Source organism: Panthera tigris, chromosome A2 (assembly GCF_018350195.1).
Source record: "Panthera tigris isolate Pti1 chromosome A2, P.tigris_Pti1_mat1.1, whole genome shotgun sequence".
In the NCBI taxonomy this organism is placed as follows: Eukaryota; Metazoa; Chordata; class Mammalia; order Carnivora; family Felidae; genus Panthera; species Panthera tigris.
Genome location: NC_056661.1, coordinates 143,273,475 through 143,294,459, shown reverse-complemented (window position 1 = coordinate 143,294,459; position 20,985 = coordinate 143,273,475). Strand labels below are relative to the sequence as shown.

The 20,985-nt window shown below is 50.8% G+C and overlaps 2 protein-coding genes across 2 annotated transcripts in view; one reads left to right on the top strand and one right to left on the bottom strand.

Annotated features, from left to right (window-relative positions):
• The window catches only part of SND1 (staphylococcal nuclease and tudor domain containing 1), a 422,592-nt gene that overhangs the window by 41,871 nt on the left and 359,736 nt on the right, over positions 1-20,985 (bottom strand). The gene's annotated exons all lie outside the window — the stretch shown is intronic.
• Positions 17,513-20,176, top strand: LRRC4 (leucine rich repeat containing 4). Its single transcript, XM_007089921.3, has 2 exons — positions 17,513-17,580; positions 17,759-20,176. The coding sequence occupies exon 2, from the start codon at positions 17,859-17,861 to the stop codon at positions 19,809-19,811; it is 1,953 nt and encodes a 650-aa protein (XP_007089983.1). The 5' UTR covers positions 17,513-17,580; positions 17,759-17,858; the 3' UTR covers positions 19,812-20,176.

Sequence of the window (20,985 nt, the reverse complement as noted above, 5' to 3'; positions counted from 1 at the left end):
GACATACTCCACTCGTAAACATGCACACGACTAGCAGCTCCAGGAGAAATTCTGCACGAGCATGGTCAGCAAGTGTCAACCTGTCTTTCTCAACAGGGTTTCCTAAATTAAAAAAAAAAAAAAAAAAAAAAAAAAAAAAATCACTACCATCTCTCTAGCTTAGGCCCTGGAAATCGCAGCTGTGTGCTCATCCTTCCCCAACCAAGAGCGTCTGTCTACCTCTTGTGTTCTCTGAGGTCCAGAAAAGAACAGGAAAGAAGACGAATGCAGACCTCAGATCCCACCACACCTGTCAGCTAGAACCTTGATGGGAGGAGGTAAGAGAGCAGAGAAAGAAGTGCTCACCCCTGCACTTGGGGTTTCCTTCCCACCTCCCCTGTCTTAAGGGCTGCCTGTAGGCAAAAAGAATTGCATAAACGAGAGGTCTGGGTCCTCTCTGTCAGCTTCAACACAAGTCCTAGAAGGTCCCAGAAATGAGAGGGCTTGAGTGCTGCTCCACCGTCAGGAGCATGGGGAAAGTGAGGAAGAAGGGGTGAGGCAGTGACCAGTGAGGAAGGGAAGGTGGGACCGTGACCCCAGACCAATTTTAACACTGGGCAGAAGGACATGAGTCTTAAGATAATGAGTGGAAATAGCCCCTGGGTCCTGATCTTAGCTCTGCCATTACTTTATATCAGTGTGACTGTCACGTTAGCCACTTAACTTCTCTGAGCTTGTGTTTCCTCATGGGATGAGACTAGATCTGAACTTCCTTCTAGCCCTCAAACACCTGAACTCCAACCCTTGGCTCTGAACCTTGAAGTTGCATGCTCCGCCCCAGCCCCTCTCTTGCACGCGCGTCGCTCACCGGGACCAGGGCCCGGCACCGCTCTGGAGCAGCAGTCTGACTTTTAGGGCCTTTGCTCATCTAGTTCACTTCTCTTCGAGCTTTGGGGCTCTTCTGCTTCTCCTGCCATGGGGTTCCAAGACTGATGCTTTCCCCCTTAAAGTCCCATTGCATAACAGCAAGCCTAATCAGTTAACCAAAAGTTGCTGGATTACAGTCGATACGCTTTCAGGATCACAGAGAAGGGATGCTGGCAGCGAGGAGACAGGCAAATGCTAGTCTGACCTTTGAAAAGGGGAAAAAGGATCAGGGCAAAGAAAAGGAAAAACGGTGAATTCAAGAACCACAGGTAACAAAGCTTACAGTCTGTCCTGGACCAAATCCCAGAACCAGTAGTTGAGATGTGGCTTGTGAGCTCTTAAAAAGCACTGATCTTTAAGAGGTAACGTGTTCAGAAACGTAAGTGATACTAACCTCATAAGATGAGGGGTCTGTCATAAGCCTGCTTTTCCCAGGGAACTGAATTATTTTAAGTGGGTGACAGGGCATAAAACAATAACCGGTTATTCCTCAACTCTTCTGATTAAATTAAGGAGAAAGTTTTGGTTTAGTGCTAACCTGTCTTTAACAAAAAGAGGGCACACCTCAGGCTCGGAGCCAGGTGGGCACATAGGCTTTAGCCAGAATTCAGTAACACTGTTCTGTGTTCTTACTCTTTGTATATACGTTTAAGGTTTCCTTTCATCTATGGTAAGTGACACATTTCCATTTAAGGAGGTTTCCTTTAAAATGACGAATACCAGAAAAAATAAAGAGATTTAAAGAAAAGTATTAAGGAAATAATAGTATGGGGGTACCTGGATTTGGTGACATGACATAAATGGCATAAAAATACCTGAAGTTTGGGAGACACTGTTGTGAAATGAATATAGGTAGGCAATACCAGGGAAGGAACCACTCAGTGGCATTAGGGCTGCTCACTGATTGCCCATCCAGTGGTCATCTCCCCTTCTCCTTGCTGGCAACTAACTGCCTTATCATTTTTTTCTTGTGACATCTGTAGGTGACTCAGGAAAATGCTGAATCTAAGCTATTTTTTTATGGCCATGGACTTCTCTGGCAGGGAGGGAGGGAGGTCTATGGACCCCTTCAAAGAATAGATTCCAATATTCAGGATTGGAAAGGAAGCCAATTATACCAAAAGTTATTAAAATATTTTTTAAAAGCTACCAAAATCAGGATATAGTAAATACATGTGCTTTATTAACACACTAAATAACAAGATCAAACAAAAGGTCTAAAAATTATAATATCTATCTTTCTATCTATCTACCTACCTACCTATTTTCTATTTTAGATAGAAAGAGTGCAAGCAGGGGAAAGTGGCAGAGGTGGGGAGAGAGAATCTTAAGCAGGCTCTCAGCCCAGCATGGAGCCTGACGCAAGGCTTGATTCCACAATGCCAGGATCGTGACCTGAGCAGAAATCCAGCGTTGGATGCTCAACCGACCGAGGCACTCAGGCGCCCCTAAAAATTGTAATTTTAAGGCAATGATAAGAGTGAACAATATTTTGGAATTCCTGCTACTGTTATGATGTGATAGGAAAATATCTGACTCCCACTGGTGATAAAGTCATAGATACACTAGTTTTACTATGACTTGTTGCTTACGTTCATGTTGAAAGGAAATGCTAAGTTTGAGGTAGAGGTTAATAATAAAGATGTAATTTTCTTCCCATCCAAATTCACGGACCCCATGGGAGTATACTTCAGTGCTAGAGCATCTGACTGCAGATTCATGGACACTATGTATGCCTGGTCTCAGCCAATCACACAAGGGTTTAGAAGTGTCATCCAGGCCCCTGGGTGGCTCTGGGTTAAGCACCTGACTTTGACTCAGGTCGTGATCTCACAGTTTGTGAGTAATGGCCCTGCACTGGGCTTACTGCTCTCAGCTCAGAGCCCGCTTCAGATCCTCTGTCCCCCTCTGCCTCTACCCCTCCCCCGCTTGTGTGCACGCACACACTCTCTCTCTCTCTCAAAATAAATAAATAAATAAATATTTTTTAAAGATTAAAAACACTAAAAAGAAGTGTCATCCAAATCTGGATAATAAAATAAAAGAAGTCATGCGGGGAAGGATGTTTTGTTTTTAATTTTTTTTTTTCAACGTTTTTTATTTTTTTTTATTTTTGGGACAGAGAGAGACAGAGCATGAACGGGGGAGGGGCAGAGAGAGAGGGAGACACAGAATCGGAAACAGGCTCCAGGCTCCGAGCCATCAGCCCAGAGCCTGACGCGGGGCTCGAACTCACGGACCGCGAGATCGTGACCTGGCTGAAGTCGGACGCTTAACCGACTGCGCCACCCAGGCGCCCCAGGATGTTTTGTTTTTAAAAAAGAGGAGGAATAAAATAAAAACCTGTGTTTCTCTTGCCTTTGGAGATTGGTATGCGAGCATGTAATGCCTGGAGCTATGGCAACCATTTTGCAGCCAAGAAAGAAACTTGCGGTCATGCTGACAGAATGGCACATCAGAAAAGATGGAAAGAACCAAGGTGTCCATTCTGACCTGGGGCCACATCTCAGTCAAACCTACCCTGGAGCTGCCCTACTTTGGGATCGACTTTTTATATAAGATAATAAATCTCCTGCCTGGATGTTCTATTACTTGCAGGATAAACCATCTACAGCCTAAATACCATGAGCCTTTTCCATGGTGACATGTCTTTTTTACAGCTTTCACAGCAAAACTAGGTAGCTACATCCCCTAATATGTCTGAGTCACAGGGCCTGCTCTGTATCCCAAGCCCATCTCTCTTTTTTTCAGCCTCTTGGGGCTCCTCAGTGGAGAGCAGGAGAGCGATGTAATGTGCACTGACAAGATCAAGGCCACAGGAACTGCTGATGACAGGACAGCTCTTAGTAAAGGAAGTCACCCAGAGCCTTGGCTTAGAGCTTTATTCTGGATGCAACGACTCGGGTGGCCAGGGTTCAGGAAGTCTGTCTAGAAAAGAGGGCACGGGTGATCCAACATAGCTGTGAAGGGACAATTAGCAAGTCTAGGTTTCTAGGTTCCTAAGGGATTCTGATCCAAATATCAGGGATATCAGATGGGAGCTGGGTTCCCACTCCAGTTCTTTACGAGAGATTCTTTCTCTTTTTTTCCCCAGCAGTCTATAAGTCTGTGTCTGCCTCTAGTTTCCAATTTATCATTGCATGAATTTCTCAATTCGTAGCCATAAATCTGATAGAAAGCTTGGAGAAGACATCAGACAGACCCTATAATCTCTGCTAATCCTGTAATCGGGAGCTAAACCCAAGACACAAGTGGATTTGCAAAATAAGGATTTCAGAAACTCAAATGGCATTAGCAGGCCACAGACACAAAAGTACCCAATAACTGAAGGAGACCCATCAATGCACAAACAGGCACACTCCTTCTACTCCATGTGAACTATGTGGAAAAAGGACTGAATGGGGGAAAGGCTGAGGATGAGAGCAAAGCCGTCCTTTCTTGAAGGTTCTCTTAACTCTAAGTTTTGGGAATAGGATTGAGAGAAGGAATAAAAGGTGGGGCAACAGAGGAGAAAGGGAAGACAAGCCTCCTTCTTTATTCTAAATGCTTTTATTACCTTTTGGGGGCAAAAACAATGAGTGACTTCAGCATGGTGAGAGAAAGGAAGGAAAAGTTTTTAAAAATAAGCACGTTGCCTATACACGGGGCCCACGCAGAGAATTCCTTGGTCACCGGCTTTCATAATTTCTGCTCATCTGACCTGAGGGGGGGAGGGGAGAGAACAAAGGGCTCTAGGAGAGAGGCAGGGCTGCATTTGTCTCCAAAGCCCATTTCTTCAAAAGCTTCCTCGTCCCTTTGCGGATGGGGCTTCAATAATCTTCCTGTGCTACACATCGGGGCGGCAAAGCTCCTGGGCCGCACTGAGCGGAGAAGTGGATAACACACAAGCCACAGGTGCCACTGGCTCACAGAGCACTGGAGATGGGAGCTGGGTTTGGGGAAAATGCTCCTCCCGCTGAACGGAGGTATCTCCCCGGGTTTACTTCTCCCGGAGTCTGTGGGTGGGGACTTGAGTGGGGCAACGCCTGCTCCTTTTGGGGGCCAAACATTCCTCAGGGGAGGCTAAGACAGGCCAGTGCAGGACACGCTACTCTGCCGGTTTCTGGGCCCCAGACACAGTCTTTCTCAGCTCCACAGCCCTTCTAGATGCTTTTAAAAACAAAAAAGGATTTATCTGGTTACACTGGCCTATCTAACGGACACTCTTTACAAAGTATTGGAATGTTTAGTACAGGTACATAATTTACGGTAGACTAAAAAATGGGCAACTATTTTTCATATCTTTGTCCAAAGAGTTGGACCCTGGGCCCTTGATTGATACATTTGAAATAATTAGGGCAAATGAGATATAAAGGGGGTTTCAGCCTTGGCAAAGGAGACAGGAACAAGGGAACCCAGCAGGGCCGAAATGAGGGGGCAGGGAGAACTGGGGTCACCTCTGAGATGGGCTCCATGAGCCAAACTTCAGCCAATCTCTTGGCTTCTCTAAGACGCAGCTTAACATGGAGACGTTTCGGGGGTCAAAGACTACGACGTTCCTCCTCTGCCTCCCCTGCCAGTGTGCTACTGTGCTCCAGGCTCACATGTGAGGCTTTAGAAAAATTCAATACTTACTTAATTCTTCCTCTTCCTAGAAAACAGTATTTAATGAGAACGGTCTCGTTCACCTAAGCAAGTGAGTCAAGGTTATGTGTCTGGAAGACTCATTAATAACAAATAACATTCTTAAAGAGGCAGAATCGGGTGGAGGCAGGAGCTGGCGGGGAGCCAACTCCCTGAGCGGCACTGAAAACGGGGTAAGGCTGTTGATGGTGGTGCCGAAGGCCAGAGAGGGGCCTGGCCTATCAGAGTAGGAGCCCGTCTTGGTCTCAAGTTGGTAAAGGAGTCTACCCTGCAGCTGCCAGATACACGGGAGCAGAGGGTCTTATTCCTGCCCCTTTGCAGACATAGGAGCAGAAGACCGCTTTCATCGGCTAGGAAATTGAGGAGGCTCAGGCCAACAAAGCGTCCTGCTGGCTGAGAGACGGATGGACCAGGGCAGCACGGTGGTGGACACAGTCTGTATCTTCCTATCTGAGGTTTCCGCCAGAGAATTAGAACGCCCCCAATTTGTTGGTTGCGTGGTCTTTTCGCGTTCGTCTCTCTTTCACGTACTGTCTCGTGGGCACACGCGTGGCTTGAAATAGATCCCACTAACTGGTATGTGGAGGCAGACTGCCAGAAGCCACGGCACGAGGGGCGAAGGTGAAGTTGCTCCGTGTACCTGCGACGCCAAGATGGCCTCCTCTTGGGGAGGGATCCCAAAGGCTGGGTGCCAGCTCCAAAGCACCGCCAAGTTGCTAGGCCAGAGAGGCCAGTGGGGGGTGGGGTGGGGCAGGCAGCCCCTTCTCCAGCCCAGAGACGACTCACTTACACAAAGAATCCTTTCAGAGTTACTGGCTGGCAGGGCTCCTAACAGACTCTTCTCCCCCCGTGGCTTGTGCGCCGAATACAGATCCAGCAGCCTCGCCGGACCGCCACACAGACTGGCCCTAGTCACCGAGAAAGTGACACAGAATGAGGGCTCCTCCTAGCAAGGTGCCAGTGTCCCACATATCACGACAGGAGGCTTCCAGATCCTAAGCTGGCAGCCCCACCAAAGTTGCCCTCATCAGAAGCAGCGCCATTTCAGTCTCGTGTCCTTCAGAGAAGTAGTTTAAAGTAGACCAACGCGACAGGTTCCTGAGAGCACACTGCCTGGCACTCCTGGCTGGTGGCGAGGCAAAACCTGAAAGGTGGGGATTCGTGGCCAGGGGGTGATATTCTGGCATCACGAAGCTTAAGTTTCAAGGGAGTCACGTTGCTTCTGTGTATAAACAGACAAATCTACCTATCAGTTCGGGCCAAATCCAGAACAGAGAGAGACAACAAGTGTAAGAGAGAGAATGTGAGTGTGAGAGGGCCAACTGACCAACCAACCGAGGAATTCTAACTCTTTCTAAATTTGTGAGAGGAGTGGAGGGTGCTAGGATCCGTATTTCATGTTCATCTACCCCCAATTCCTCTAGACATAAAGGTGACTCCCACTGGAGACACGGGCACATAGGACGCCATTTAAAAACACGGACCAAGACCAGGCTGGGGGCTGGGGAGGCCTAACTCCCGGAGAGGCTTGCATCAGAATGAGAGAGGGATGCAGCGTCCGGGAACCTGGGTGTCAGCCAACCCCCCACTAGTCGCTTGATGACTCACGGGGAAGCCAGGCGTGAACTCCCGGCTGGTCTCCTGGTGCTCCCAGTGTGCACTCCCCTCCACTTCTGCGGGTAAAGAGCCTGTCCTGCTCAGGGATCTGGTGGGGTGAGGACAGTCACAACGGCAACTGAGAGACAAAAGCCCGCATTTCCATTAGGGTCCCTCCAATTCTATCTCTGAAGCTCCTTAGATGAGATCAAATGAACCCACGTTACTAGGCCAGTACTGGATGGTGAACCAGTAAGGCCACGCCAACCAGAACCGGGAAAACTCTAGCCATAGCTGAAGCTGGCAGCACGGAACTGAAAACAATGAACAAGTTGCGCGAGGCAGCTTGACGGCTGCAGATGCTGACCCACAAAGAAACCGAACGACAGATGGAGCGGGCCGGCAGAGAGGAGGCAGTGGCAAAATGGCACGGCTCTGCAAACCGAGGGGATCATCACAGTGGCTTGGAGACCACACAAGGGACTCAAGCAAGTGCTGAAAAGGACACAACAGGTTTTAAGCTAAACTGAACAGATTAAGACACAGGAAAAGTTCCAACCTGAGCTTTTCCAATTCTCTAATTCCGTTCTCAAATTCAGTCAGAAATTCCGTCGGGTGAGCATCAAGAAGTATATTCTTCTCTCGTTCACACTTTCTAAACTTTAAGTTTTCCCCCTCACGGAGCAGTGAGCGGCTCCGCCAGGGGCTCTAGAATATTCCCAGGAGGATAGCTCAAAGCCTCGGGACCATAAAAAAAACCCTCTGTGACACACCCATAGTTGAGGAAAATGGAGTCACGACAGCAAGAAATATGTTCCCTCAGGGCCAAAGGGAAAGGAAGTCAGTGACAAAGCCGGAGAGGGACCCAGGTGGCTGAGGCTCCCAGTCAGACTCCCCACACAGCTGTTTGCTTTGTCTTCGCCCTGAGCGTTTTAAATCAAGAGTTTGTTGATGGAATTGCCTGTTCTTTAGTCATGCAGAATTTGGGGACTGACAGCTGATAGAGTTGAGGACCCTGGACAGAAGCGCGGGGCTCCTCTCACTGCCCGGCTGGATGCCTCCCGACTGTGCTCTAGCTCAGGCACTCAGTGGGATATTTATAGCTGCCTTTAAATTTACCCAGCTCTCCATAAAGCGAGGTAATGGGGCGCCCTTTACTGCTGCTAGTGGTGATTGTCCTAACATTCTTTAATTAGCAAAAAGCGTTGGCACAGCCACTTTCAAAGCATTTGATCTTACTGTCCTGGTGTTCCCTATTTCAGGCTCAACAGCCCCCACTCCCTTTGGAGAAAATGCACTTTAGCAAATTTGAAAGTGACAGGCATATGCGTGCCTGAGCACAGTGAAGTGTATCTGTGCACCTATACTCACTCTTCGGCTCAGCCCTCACGTACCAAACTGCCAAGAAAACTCTCACTCTCAGCTCTTATTCACATGGGCCAAAGAATATTCCTGTTTCCTCTGAAATAATGTACTACTATGACGGAGGTGGAAGATGGGAACGGCCTCTGCTTTCATGGGGATGTGTAATAAACAAGCGAACAAACACGTAAACAAGGTGATTCCAGATCAGGTCAAACAAGATAAGAATGTAAAACCAGTAACGTGACCGTGAGTGGTAGGACTAGGTTAGACAAGGGAGTCATGGAAAGTCTCTCAGAAGAAATGTGCTCTGGAAGGAGTTAACCACCTAAAGAACAGGGGAAGAACATGCCAGGTGGAGGAGAGAGAGAGCAAACACCCTAAAGGAGAGAACCAGCTTAGACCATTCCAAGGGAAGAATGAAGAGCTGTACAGCTGAAGTGTAGGGAATGAGGAAGATGATCAAAATGAGGGTAGAGGTGCAGGGAAGGCAATGATGGCGTAGGGCCTGGGGTCTACGGTAAGCAGTTGGGTTATCGTTTGAATTAGGAAGGGAAGACCCGGGGCATTTTCAGCAAATCGGTAACAATTTGATAGGCTGTCACAAAGATCAATTTGGCACCTATGGAGAATACACTGGAGAAGGCAAGAGGAAACATCTATGCCTTTAATAGGTTCATTTCTTAGATCTGAAGGAATGTTCTATGGTCATATGTTTACATTAGGGGAAACCAAGTAGAGGGTACACCAGAACTATTTTTGACCTGTAAATCAAAAAACTATCTCCAAGTTAAAAGAAAAAATTAACTGGTAAAAACAACAAAAATCATCTTATTATCTTTAATGTAGAATTACAAGGTCTAAATAAGATCTGATACCAAGAACAGGTAAGTCCTGAAGGATGGGGGAGAAAAAAAAGGATTGTCTCAATAACTGACTTTGGATACAATATTTTGTTTCTACACTAGTTTCCATGTTAGAAAATAATAGCTGCTGCTGCTACAACGAGCTAAGATTGACTGTTTGCCCTTACTTCCTTCTAGTCCAATAATACCACACAGTAAATGTAGTTATGAATCCCACTCTACATATGAAGAATCTGAGCCTTAAAGAAGTAACTTCTATACGCAGTGTGCAAGAGGCAGAACAGGATTTGAACCCAGGCCTCTCACTCCAGGATACTTTCACAACCATCACTACAATGCCCACTAGCACACACACAAGCACACATACATCCGCCGCCTCCCCCCATGCCCTAATATACCTTGTGGGATTCAGTTTGGGAGAAAAAATTGTTTGGGCTTCTCGCAACCAAAATATGAATAAATGCATACACCCATGGCGCGTTTGTCTGTGGAAAGGTTAACTGCAGGCATGGACCTGATGAAGGATCAAATTTATGGCAGCAATACTCGAAAGGCCATTCTACATATAGTTCCCAGTCCCATGTCTGTATCTGCGGGACTCCGATCTGGTCTCTTAATCTCCAATGAGCAGGAAGCTCAAGATTACAGGTGAAACAAATTTTTGTAATAATGTCAAAAGGTACTTCCACCATTACTGGTAAATGCTTAAATTCGTTCTAAGATCTTTGGGATAAAATCTAGAGGCCATGTAAAGGAAGAGTGAGCAAATTACCAAGAAAAGGAATCATGAGAAGCAAAAAGAACGTAACAGGATGCAGACTCCTCAGGTTTGTCTAGTCAGCCTGCCCCCTCCAGTTGGCTCATGTGTTATGTCCTAACTGTTGAGCTGACTGAGGGGGGACTCCCTCCCTTCCCAGTGGCTGTACAGATCATAGTCTGCTCCTCTGTCCCTCAAGCACAGGTTATGTGGAGGAGTCACCTGCTGGTTGTCAGACGTGCCCTTCCCTTTCTCTTCCTCTTTTTAAAAAAATGTTCATTTATTTTGAGAGAGAGAGAAAGAGAGAGCCCGCACGCAAGCAGGGGAGGGAGAGAGCGGGATCCCAAGCAGGCCCCTCACCATCAGCGCCGAGCCTGATGTAGGGTTCAATCTCTCGAACTGTGAGATCATGACCTGAGCTGAAATCAAGAGTCAGACGCTTAAGCCACTGAGCCACTCAGGCACCCCTACCTTTCTCTTCCTCTCAAGTGGCACATGGCAGTGATTTAGAATTTGGGCACTAGACAGATCTGAGATTGAAACCTGGCTCTGTCACTATAGTAAGCTGAATGAGCCTCGGAAAGAGATATCCACATCCTAACCCCCGGACTTGCGAGTATCACCCTATTCGGAAAAAGGGTCTTTGCAGATATGATTAAGTTAAGGATCCTGCGATGAGATCACCCTGGATTACCTAGATCAGCTGTAAATCCAACAAGTGTCCTTGTAAGTCACAAAGAGGAGACCGACGGAAGAGGAGTCAACATGACCACACAGGCAGAGATTGAAGTGATGCGGCCACAAGTCAAGGAATGCGACAGTCACCAGAAGCTGGAAGAGGCAAGGAACAGATTCTCCCCTAGGGCCCTTGGAGGGATCGTGGCCTTGCCAGATTTTGCAATTTTAGCCTCTAGAACTGCGAGAGAACAAATTTCTGATGTTAAGCCACCGAATGTGTGGTAATTTGTTATGACAGCCTCAAGAAACTGCTACAGTCACTTACTAGTTCTGTGATCCTAAGAAAGCTTCTTAAATTCATCTGCAGAATAGAGAACACAATAGCACCCACCACACCTTACGTGTGAGGATTAAATGTGTGAGAACAGTGCCAAGTACCTACAAACTCCCAAGGAGATGCTGCTGACATCATTACGCTTACCGCTATCCAAAGGGAATTAAACAGAAGGACAGAACACAAGAGCCTATCATGGGCCAGTGTACCTGCAGAGGTGAACATTTCTAAGGCTTCTGGTCTGTTTGAACACACAGGAGACTGTGGCTAAAATAGGCACCAAACCACCTTCTCTAAAAGAGGAGGCCATGGGGGGCGTGGGGGGTGGGCGTTGGGAGGTTTCTCCCTTCACTCAGGCCTGGCAGCCCACAAAGAAATCATAAGCCCCGGTAAACTAGCCTCTGGAGAGGGAAAGTCCCTACTATTTTATAGTTTCTTCTGCCCTTCTCATTAAGCATCTTGTTCTTTGCTCAGGCTTTTGCAAATTGCTCTGGATGGGACCTGTAGAGAAAGTGCTTTTCTGTGCACTTCCTTCTTATTTCCTTAAGGAACAGAGTTCTTGGGGGAAAAGAATAGTGGATTCCGAGGGCACCTGGAAGAGTAGGTAATTCTAGAACAACTGTGTCACCTTGAATCGCCGGGCTCAAGGAATAAAATCCATTTCCGTCACAACTATGGGTAGTAATAGCATACCCACAGCTTCACTAAAGGAGCAGTCAAGAAAAACATTATTATTATTATTATTATTATTATTATTATTATTATTATTATTATTTATTACTATCACAATGGTGACTTTATCCACTAAACAGAAATTTCATGACCTACTGACCCTGAAGGGGTATTTGCATACACGGGTGTGAGTGAGAGATGCAAACGCAGGAGGGAGCGGATAGACAACATGTGTTCATTGCCTTGGGTAGGAGGAGGTGACTATTTCCATACAGACTGTTTCCTACACTATTTTGTTATTGCTGATTCACCAATCAACTGATGTCTTTCCTTCCCTTTGTGGAGGATGATTCCCATGCTATTTTTTTTCTTCTCCTTTCTTCTTGTTTCCCAAATACCTTCTCCTCCTCTGTCTGCTCTTGCTCGGTTCCTCACTCACATGGAAGAATAAAAAGTATAAACATGGAAAAAGTGCTTAAGTAGGGTTGGCAGCCCAACAGTATTGAAAACAGGAACGAGGGTTTCAGAGCATATGTGATCTTTCTACCACTGAGGGACCTACCTTAAGGGGCCCAAAAGCCTATCGGGGGCCAAAGTAGTACCCTGCCGAAGACTGCTCACTCCTGGCAAACCCTATGAGGCATTATGGACATCTAGTGGCTGCTCAAGATAATGCCTCAGGGATCCATGTCAGGGTGGGGAGTAGTCTGCTCTGGGATTTACCAGGAGCCCAATTATCCTGGCTGAGTGAGGTAGTCCAGGGTCCTCTTAGAGTCAGTCCCCTGAATGACCATTTCTTTCATTTCTTATTAGGATTCCAAAGTCACTCAGAATGGCAGACTGGCTCTAGTGAAGACCTATCTTTGTCCCAGTCCAACAAGGTCTAAGGATACCACCTGCACATAAGACGACAGAAGACAGGTGTTCGGAAAAATCTTCAAGCCCCAGGCTTAAATGCCAAAACACTGTCGTCCTGACTGAGGGAAGGAGCTCAGAAATGACAGACTCTGGTACTAGTCGTGTGGCTTTACGTAAGTCACTAAGCTTCTCTGAACTTGATTAATGAGATTAGTGGGAGGTTGAGTCCAGCTGATCTCCAAGGTATCTTTAATATTCTGTGATCTATGAGCCTTTTCAGTAGCTGGGAAGACAAAGTGCGATCTACTCTGCTCTGGCAATGTAGATCTCTACGTTAAACTAAAGGAAGCGTTCTCTTCAACTTTGTGGCTCATTTCCAAGACTTGGCTACTATCCCAATGGATCAACTTTCTCCACAGAGCTACGTATCTGAGAAGAGGTGGGAATCAGGGACTATGAGAGCCGGAAAGAGCTGGAAGGAACATTCTAGTCTATTTTCTTAAACTGTTTAGAGCTGTTTTAAGATCTGTCACATTGTCTAGTCAGTGGCAGAAAACCCAGAACTCAGGTCTCCCAATCTCAGGGCAGGTACCACGTTGCTGACAAGGGCCTTGCCTCATCACTTCATGACACCAGTCTCTCTCTGAAACCACAAGTGGAAACATTCTCGACTCAGTGTTTCTTCCTTCTCTTCCTCTCACAGTTTAAGCACTCTTCTTCTCTTCGTTTCCTGGTTGCACCATTCCAAACCGAGGAAGCTGTCGGAACCAGGGCCACGAAGAGCAACAGGCGACGGCTAAATGATACGCAGGTTACAGGATTAGAGGTTTCAGCGCCACTCACAGTTCAGAAGGGCCGTGTGCTGCCATGGCCCCACAGCCTCCTCAGTCTAGTCTGTAGCTTCTACGGTGCTCGCTCAGCTCAGCGGGCCTACAGAGGGCAAAGCAGCCCCGTCTAGAACTCCAACACCAACCCTGGCGTGTTCGTGTTCATCCATCACTCGCAAATATTTCCTGGGAGACAACCTCATTACTCAGTACTGGTTTGATCCGAGGTAGCCCACCCTTCCATCCACCTACACAGTATGGGGGCATAACCTTTCATTGGCAGTGCCTGGAGTGAACAGATGGGGTCTGAGTTTGCCTACACTGGCAGGAAACCAGTCTGGGCAGAGCCCCTCTTCTGCCTGAGGAGGTAGGGGCAGCCATGTACTCCAGGGTGCTATCAGACTCTGGCCAGGGTGTCCTCTGGCATGCTACGGGCTCAATGCCAGCTGTGGCCAGGAGAGGAACCTCCCACCAGTAAGCTTCTGATTCTCCTCCACAGATCCCTATCAGGATAGGTTTACATTCCCTGGATCTCTAAGGGGGGAGGCCCTGTTTGAAGCTGATGACGTACAGATGAAGCTTTAGTAAAGAGAGCAAAAGGAGCCACTCAAGAGCCCAGATAAAGCCTGGTATCAGGGTTGATCTACCTCCATTTCTCTCATTCTTTCTCTTGATTAGTTATTGTGAGTAAACAAGTTAAAGAATGTATTTTCTCAGCCCCTCCTCCCCCACCCTTCGTTCTATTTCTCTCATATAGCCTTGACTGAACTTTTTAATACAGTCTTTCCCCCAACTTTGCTTCTGCCATTTACTCTCTGCAGTGCAGACACAATGGACATTTCCGTTAGCGATGAAAACACTGGGCTCAGGGTAAGGAGACCAGACTGAAATGTTGGCTCTGTTGCTTTGTGGACGTACCACCTTGAACGTGTTATTTGCCCGCCTGTGCTCAGTACCTCCGTCTGTAAAATGGAGACAACTCTGGCAATTACTTCACTTGATAAACAAAGACTGAACGAGGACAGATCCAGATAGACATCTTTATGTCCACAGCCATCCACCCAAGCATCTATGCTTAGTATGGTAGAGCAGTAGTAGATAAGCATCCTAGTAAATGACTTTTGAAGTACATGAGTGAAACGTGGATTCTCATGCACTGGGAGCAAACTGGGGAATCACTTCCATGCTCAAGTTCCTACACATCTGCCCTCTCCCAGGGTTCACATCTTGGCTCCGCCATTTACTACGTAATTTTAAGGCAGCATATGAACGACTGAAGTTGTTATTTGACTGCAAATGCGTGATCAAAAGGTCTTGGTAAACAATGGGGAATCCAGCTTTCCTACAACAGAACTGTTTCCAGGAATTCAAGAACTCCTTGCCCAGGTTACTGGGTAGCAGGCAATCCCGAGATATGAGCGTGGTTGAACTCAGAGCTGAGAAATCCAGGACCTCCTCATTCTTCAGGATTAGCCCACAAGCAGGTGACAGGGGTTTAACAAGCAAGCTTGCCCAGGTGGAGGGGTGGGGGCACACGGAGAAGAGTCTGGAGGCAGCGCCTGAAAAGAAGCAATACTGAGCCAATGCCATATTCTACGGGCTTCCCAGGGCTTAGCCACAGATGGCTCCACCCCCACAAAGCAGAGAAAAGGGCAGTCTTTTTCGGGGGTGGGAAAAGGCTGACCTAGTCCTGTTCTCCCACACTGGGCTGTCAGATGCCCCAGGGTCTCTTCGCCACAAGGAGAAGCAGGTTGCTACGCAGTTCTCACTGAGACCCAGCAACACAGAACAGCTAGTGAAGCCCTCGGGCGGAAGGTTTAAGACCCACCTTTCTCAAGGCTTGGGGAAGAGAAAGGGCGACACTGGGCTGCGAAGAGTGAGAAGCGGTGGCTGCCGCTCGTGAATGAACGGGTTCTCCCCTGGTTTCTGGTAGTTCACCTCAATCTTGCCTGCCGGCTGCTGTGCTGTCCCGGGTCGTCATTCCCCGGGGTCCCCACACTTGGCCTTTCCTTCCACCATTTGCCCTCCCTGCAGCCCTCATCAAGAAAACTACCATTTAAAAGTTAAAACCGAGGAAGGGTGAGAAAATTTGCGAGGGCGGGGGGGGGGGGGCGCAGGACGAATGTGCATCTGTGCGGCAGCGCGGGGCGGCCCGCGGAGCCCAGGCTCTCGGTCTTCTGGCTCCAAGAGGCCCCAGCCGCCCCCGCGTCCCCACCGTGCATCTCCGAACTCCGCGTATGCTGCCCGGGCCGCGCGCGGCCAGGCGCCCCGTCAGCAGTCGGCGGGGGTGAGGATGACGCGGACCGGGCGGGAGGCCGGCCAACTGCAGCAACCCCGCCGCGCCACCCGCTTCCCGGGCCCCGGAGCCCACCGCGTCCGGAGCCGGAGGGGGCCCGGCGCCCGGGGGCGGGGCGGGGCACGGACCGCGGTCTCTCCCGCAGCAGCCCCGCCGCTCCAGCCTATCAGCGGCCACCCGGCGGCTCCCTCGGCTGGACCAAAATAGCTGCGAACGCCTGCGACTTGCGCGCGGCCCCTCACTTGACGCTCACTCCGGCTCGTTCGCCCGCTCCGCTCCCCTCGCCTAAAGGGGGCGGGGAGGAAGCGCCGGGGAGGGGGGTGGGGGGTGGGGGAGAGAGAGGAAGGAGGAAGGAAGGAAGGAAGGGAGGAAGGAAGGAAGGAAGGGAGGGAGGGAGTCGGACGGAGGCGCGGAGCTCGGGGCTGCGCGGCGCGGCGCTGGAAGGCGCCGGCGTTAACCCCTCGAGGGCAGGCGGCGGAGGGGGAGCGGTGTTAATACATAAGAGCACTGCATCACGCTAATCTTCTCCCCAGAACAGTATGCGTCAGCAGTACATTCACGTTCTGACTGAAGGACAAAAGGATGAGAGAGCAGTCTGCGTGGCTGCTGCCTGCAACACCGCGAGCCCGGCGCGAGGAGGAGACGGTGGGCGCCGAGCGCAGGGGCCCCGCTGCTGCTGCTGCTGCTGCTGCTGCCGCCGCCGCCGCCGCTAGCCAGCGCGGACCATGTTCTCGGGCTCCGGAGCGTTCCCCGCAGCCGCGACCCCCGCTGCTCACGCCACCGCCGGCGCTCGGGCCGCTGCAGCAGTCCGCGGGCGGCGCAGCCACTGAAGGCGCCGCGAGCCAAAGCCCGGAACTCGCTCCCTCCGCACAAAGCCAGAGCCGGCGGCGCGCCGGGGGCCCGGCTGCGGCGGGCGGCGGCGGACGGTTGCGCGCCACCGGGGGCTGCGGCCGCCGCCGCCGCCGCCGGACCCGCGCCCGCCCCCGGACTCCCTGAAGGGGCCTGCGGTGCGGGCGCGACCCGGCCGCCGCGCGCTTCTCCGGCCGGCGGACCTGGTCCCGGCGCTGCCTCCACGCCGCTGACCCTCAGGGGGCTGGACGGACTGCTGCTCCTCGCGCCGGCAGACGGCGGGCTGGGAAACTAAGCCCAGTTTTGGTCTTTTTAACCCTTGAGAGAAGAGGCGAGCAAAGAAGGGGGTGTGTGTCTGGGGAGGGCGAAGGAGCCGCGAACACCTCCTCTTAACTCTCGCAGCCCCGCGGGCGAACGACTGCATCAGCTGCCTCCGGCCGGAACCGCCGACACAAGGAGAGGGGGCAGCGCAGCAGCGAGCGAGCGAGCGAGCGAGCGAACGCGGCCTGGGAGGCTTCGGGGCGCCCCCTCACCCCCGCCGGGTGGCAGCCGCGGGAGCGGGCTGGGGGCGCCGGAGGCACGCTCCGGCGATGAAGCGGCTTCCCCCGTGGCTGGTGCGAGCCGGTGCCAGGGTCCAAGGACAAAGCAGGGAAGCGCTGGTGGCGCCGCTCCTCGCGCTGAGGGGGGGGCATGCACCTGCATAGCCCGCCGGGCCTCGGCTCTCCCCGGCGCGCCTCAACTCCGCTGCTTCGCCGTAGCCTGCTCCGGATTTACTAGAAGCCATTTTGTCTCCCCCACCCCTCCCCTCCCCTCCCCTCCCCTCCGCCCTCCCCGCCCCCTCCACTCCCCCCCTCCCCCCGTTTTGTTAATTAAAACTAAGAAGTAAGAATGGCAACGACGTGGCCGGCTCCCGTGGAGAACGCTTAAGGACACCACGCCAATTCCTTCCTTCCGAGGTAGGTGACAGCGACTCACTGGGTGGGGATGGTTGCCGCGGGGGAGAGAAAGTCTCGGCTTTCCGAGGGCTTGCCTTGAGGGGGGCTGGAGACAGGGGCCACGCTTTAGTTGGGCATGCTTTTATTCCGCCGGTCCGCTCCGTCTCTCTAATCGCCCCCTCCCCACCTCCTTCTCCAGATGGAAAGAGGAGCTCCTAGCTCATTTAAGCCGGGGTAGGGCTGGTTCTCCTTTCCGAGCCAAAATCCCAGGCGATGGTGAATTATGAACGTGCCACACCATGAAGCTCTTGTGGCAGGTAACTGTGCACCACACCTGGAATGCCGTCCTGCTCCCCGTCGTCTACCTCACGGCGCAAGTGTGGATTCTGTGTGCAGCCATCGCCGCTGCCGCCTCCGCCGGGCCCCAGAACTGCCCATCCGTTTGCTCGTGCAGTAACCAGTTCAGCAAGGTGGTGTGCACCCGTCGGGGCCTCTCCGAGGTCCCTCAGGGTATTCCCTCCAACACCCGGTACCTCAACCTCATGGAAAACAATATCCAGATGATCCAGGCCGACACCTTTCGCCACCTCCACCACCTGGAGGTCCTGCAGCTGGGCAGGAACTCCATCCGGCAGATCGAGGTGGGGGCCTTCAACGGCCTGGCCAGCCTCAACACCCTGGAGCTGTTTGACAACTGGCTGACAGTCATCCCCAGTGGGGCCTTTGAGTACCTGTCCAAGCTGCGGGAGCTCTGGCTTCGCAACAACCCCATAGAAAGCATCCCCTCTTACGCCTTCAACCGGGTGCCCTCCCTCATGCGCTTGGACTTGGGGGAGCTCAAGAAGCTGGAGTACATCTCTGAGGGCGCTTTTGAGGGACTGTTCAACCTCAAGTACCTGAACCTGGGCATGTGCAACATTAAAGATATGCCCAATCTGACCCCCCTGGTGGGGCTGGAGGAGCTGGAGATGTCAGGGAACCACTTCCCTGAGATCAGGCCTGGCTCCTTCCACGGCCTCAGCTCCCTCAAGAAGCTATGGGTCATGAACTCACAGGTCAGCCTGATTGAGCGGAACGCTTTTGATGGGCTGGCCTCACTTGTGGAACTCAACCTGGCCCACAATAACCTCTCTTCTTTGCCCCATGACCTCTTCACCCCACTGAGGTACCTTGTGGAGTTGCACCTACACCACAATCCTTGGAACTGCGATTGTGACATTCTGTGGCTAGCCTGGTGGCTTCGGGAGTACATACCCACCAATTCTACCTGCTGCGGCCGCTGTCATGCTCCCCTGCACATGCGTGGCCGATACCTGGTGGAGGTGGACCAGGCCTCCTTCCAGTGCTCTGCCCCCTTCATCATGGATGCCCCTCGGGATCTCAACATCTCCGAGGGTCGGATGGCGGAACTTAAGTGTCGGACTCCCCCGATGTCCTCCGTGAAGTGGCTGCTGCCCAATGGGACAGTGCTCAGCCACGCCTCCCGCCACCCGAGGATCTCTGTCCTCAACGACGGCACCTTGAACTTTTCCCACGTGCTGCTCTCAGACACCGGGGTATACACTTGCATGGTGACCAACGTGGCAGGCAACTCCAACGCCTCGGCCTACCTCAACGTGAGCACGGCCGAGCTCAACACCTCCAACTACAGCTTCTTCACCACAGTCACAGTGGAGACCACTGAGATCTCACCTGAGGATACGACGCGCAAGTACAAGCCTGTTCCTACGACGTCCACTGGTTATCAGCCGGCATATACCACCTCCACCACGGTGCTCATTCAGACCACCCGTGTGCCCAAGCAGGTACCCGCGACAGACACCAATGATAAGATGCAGACCAGCCTGGATGAAGTCATGAAGACCACCAAGATCATCATTGGCTGCTTTGTGGCAGTGACTCTGCTAGCTGCCGCCATGTTGATTGTCTTCTACAAACTTCGTAAGCGGCACCAGCAGAGGAGTACAGTCACAGCCGCCCGGACAGTTGAGATCATCCAGGTGGACGAAGACATCCCAGCGGCGGCGTCTGCGGCAGCAACAGCAGCTCCGTCCGGTGTATCAGGTGAGGGGGCAGTAGTGCTGCCCACAATTCATGACCATATTAACTACAACACCTACAAACCAGCACATGGGGCCCACTGGACAGAAAACAGCCTGGGGAACTCTCTGCACCCCGCAGTCACCACAATCTCTGAACCTTATATAATTCAGACCCATACCAAGGACAAGGTACAGGAAACTCAAATATGACTCCCCTCCCCCCAAAAACTTACAAAATGCAATAGAATGCACACACACACACACACACACACACATACACACAAGACAGCAACTTTTGTACAGAGTGGGGAGAGACTTTTTCTTGTATATGCTTCTATATTAAATCTACGGGCTGGTAAAAGAAACAGATTATATTAAAATTTAAAAACAAAAATTCAAAACAAAACTATTTTCTAACTTGTAAGTTCTATTTAAAGGGGGGAGTGGGGTTCTTGGGAACGTTGTGGGGTAGAAGCCACAAGTCAACTTGCTATGATGCCAGAAGGGATTTCTGATACCAGGCTGAAACTCCTAAGATAAACTAAAACAACAACAAATATCCCTAAAGAGGTAGGGTGTGGGCTGCTGAGGGGTGGGGTGGGGGTGGGGGTAGACTGTCATTTTTTAGAAGATGCTTCACAGCATACAGGAATACCCATTTCTATAGACACCTTTCTTAAGCTGAGAGCTGTCTTTGCAAATTTATTTTAAAAAGAGATACAAAAAAAAGCACCGAGAATTTGTACTGTGCTGAAGTGTTGAGAGGCAATAATTTTTTTTTTCTTCAGAGGCCAAGGGGAAGATAGATCTGTAAATGTATTTTAAACAGGAAAACCACCAAAATTTAAATGACTCCTTAAAGGGGCTCGGTCTTTCCGTCTGTCCATGTGCACAAGGCTCCTTGGTTTGTGCACCGGGACACGCGCGTGCCCCGCCTGACAGCGCGCCTCGGGAAGGAGCAGAGAAGGAAGGGGGCTGGCGTAGCTCTCAGTCAAATGCTTTCACATTGCACCAGATTCCTGCAGATGGGTTTAACCCACTCTCTGCAGGGCATGTGTCTATTCAGGGTTTCCCTTGAGGGGGAGGAGGCCCCCCCCCAAGGGGGTGCGGCCACAGAGGGGGGGTGGGAAGGGAGAGCAGAAGCAGAGAGAATGTATTCACAGGAGGCCATAAATTAGCATGGTGCCATGTCCACCTGTTGTTCCCGGTATCTGACAAATGATTGTAGACAATGATGGCATTTTATGATTTTTTATAAAGGTTTTGTTTGTTTTAAGGTGGAGAAGGAGGAGAGGCTGGGATTGGGGAGCTTGGGGGAGTGGAAGCTTTTCTCATGCTTGTGATTTGGTGACTATTCTAAATGCTGATTCATTAGGGATTATTA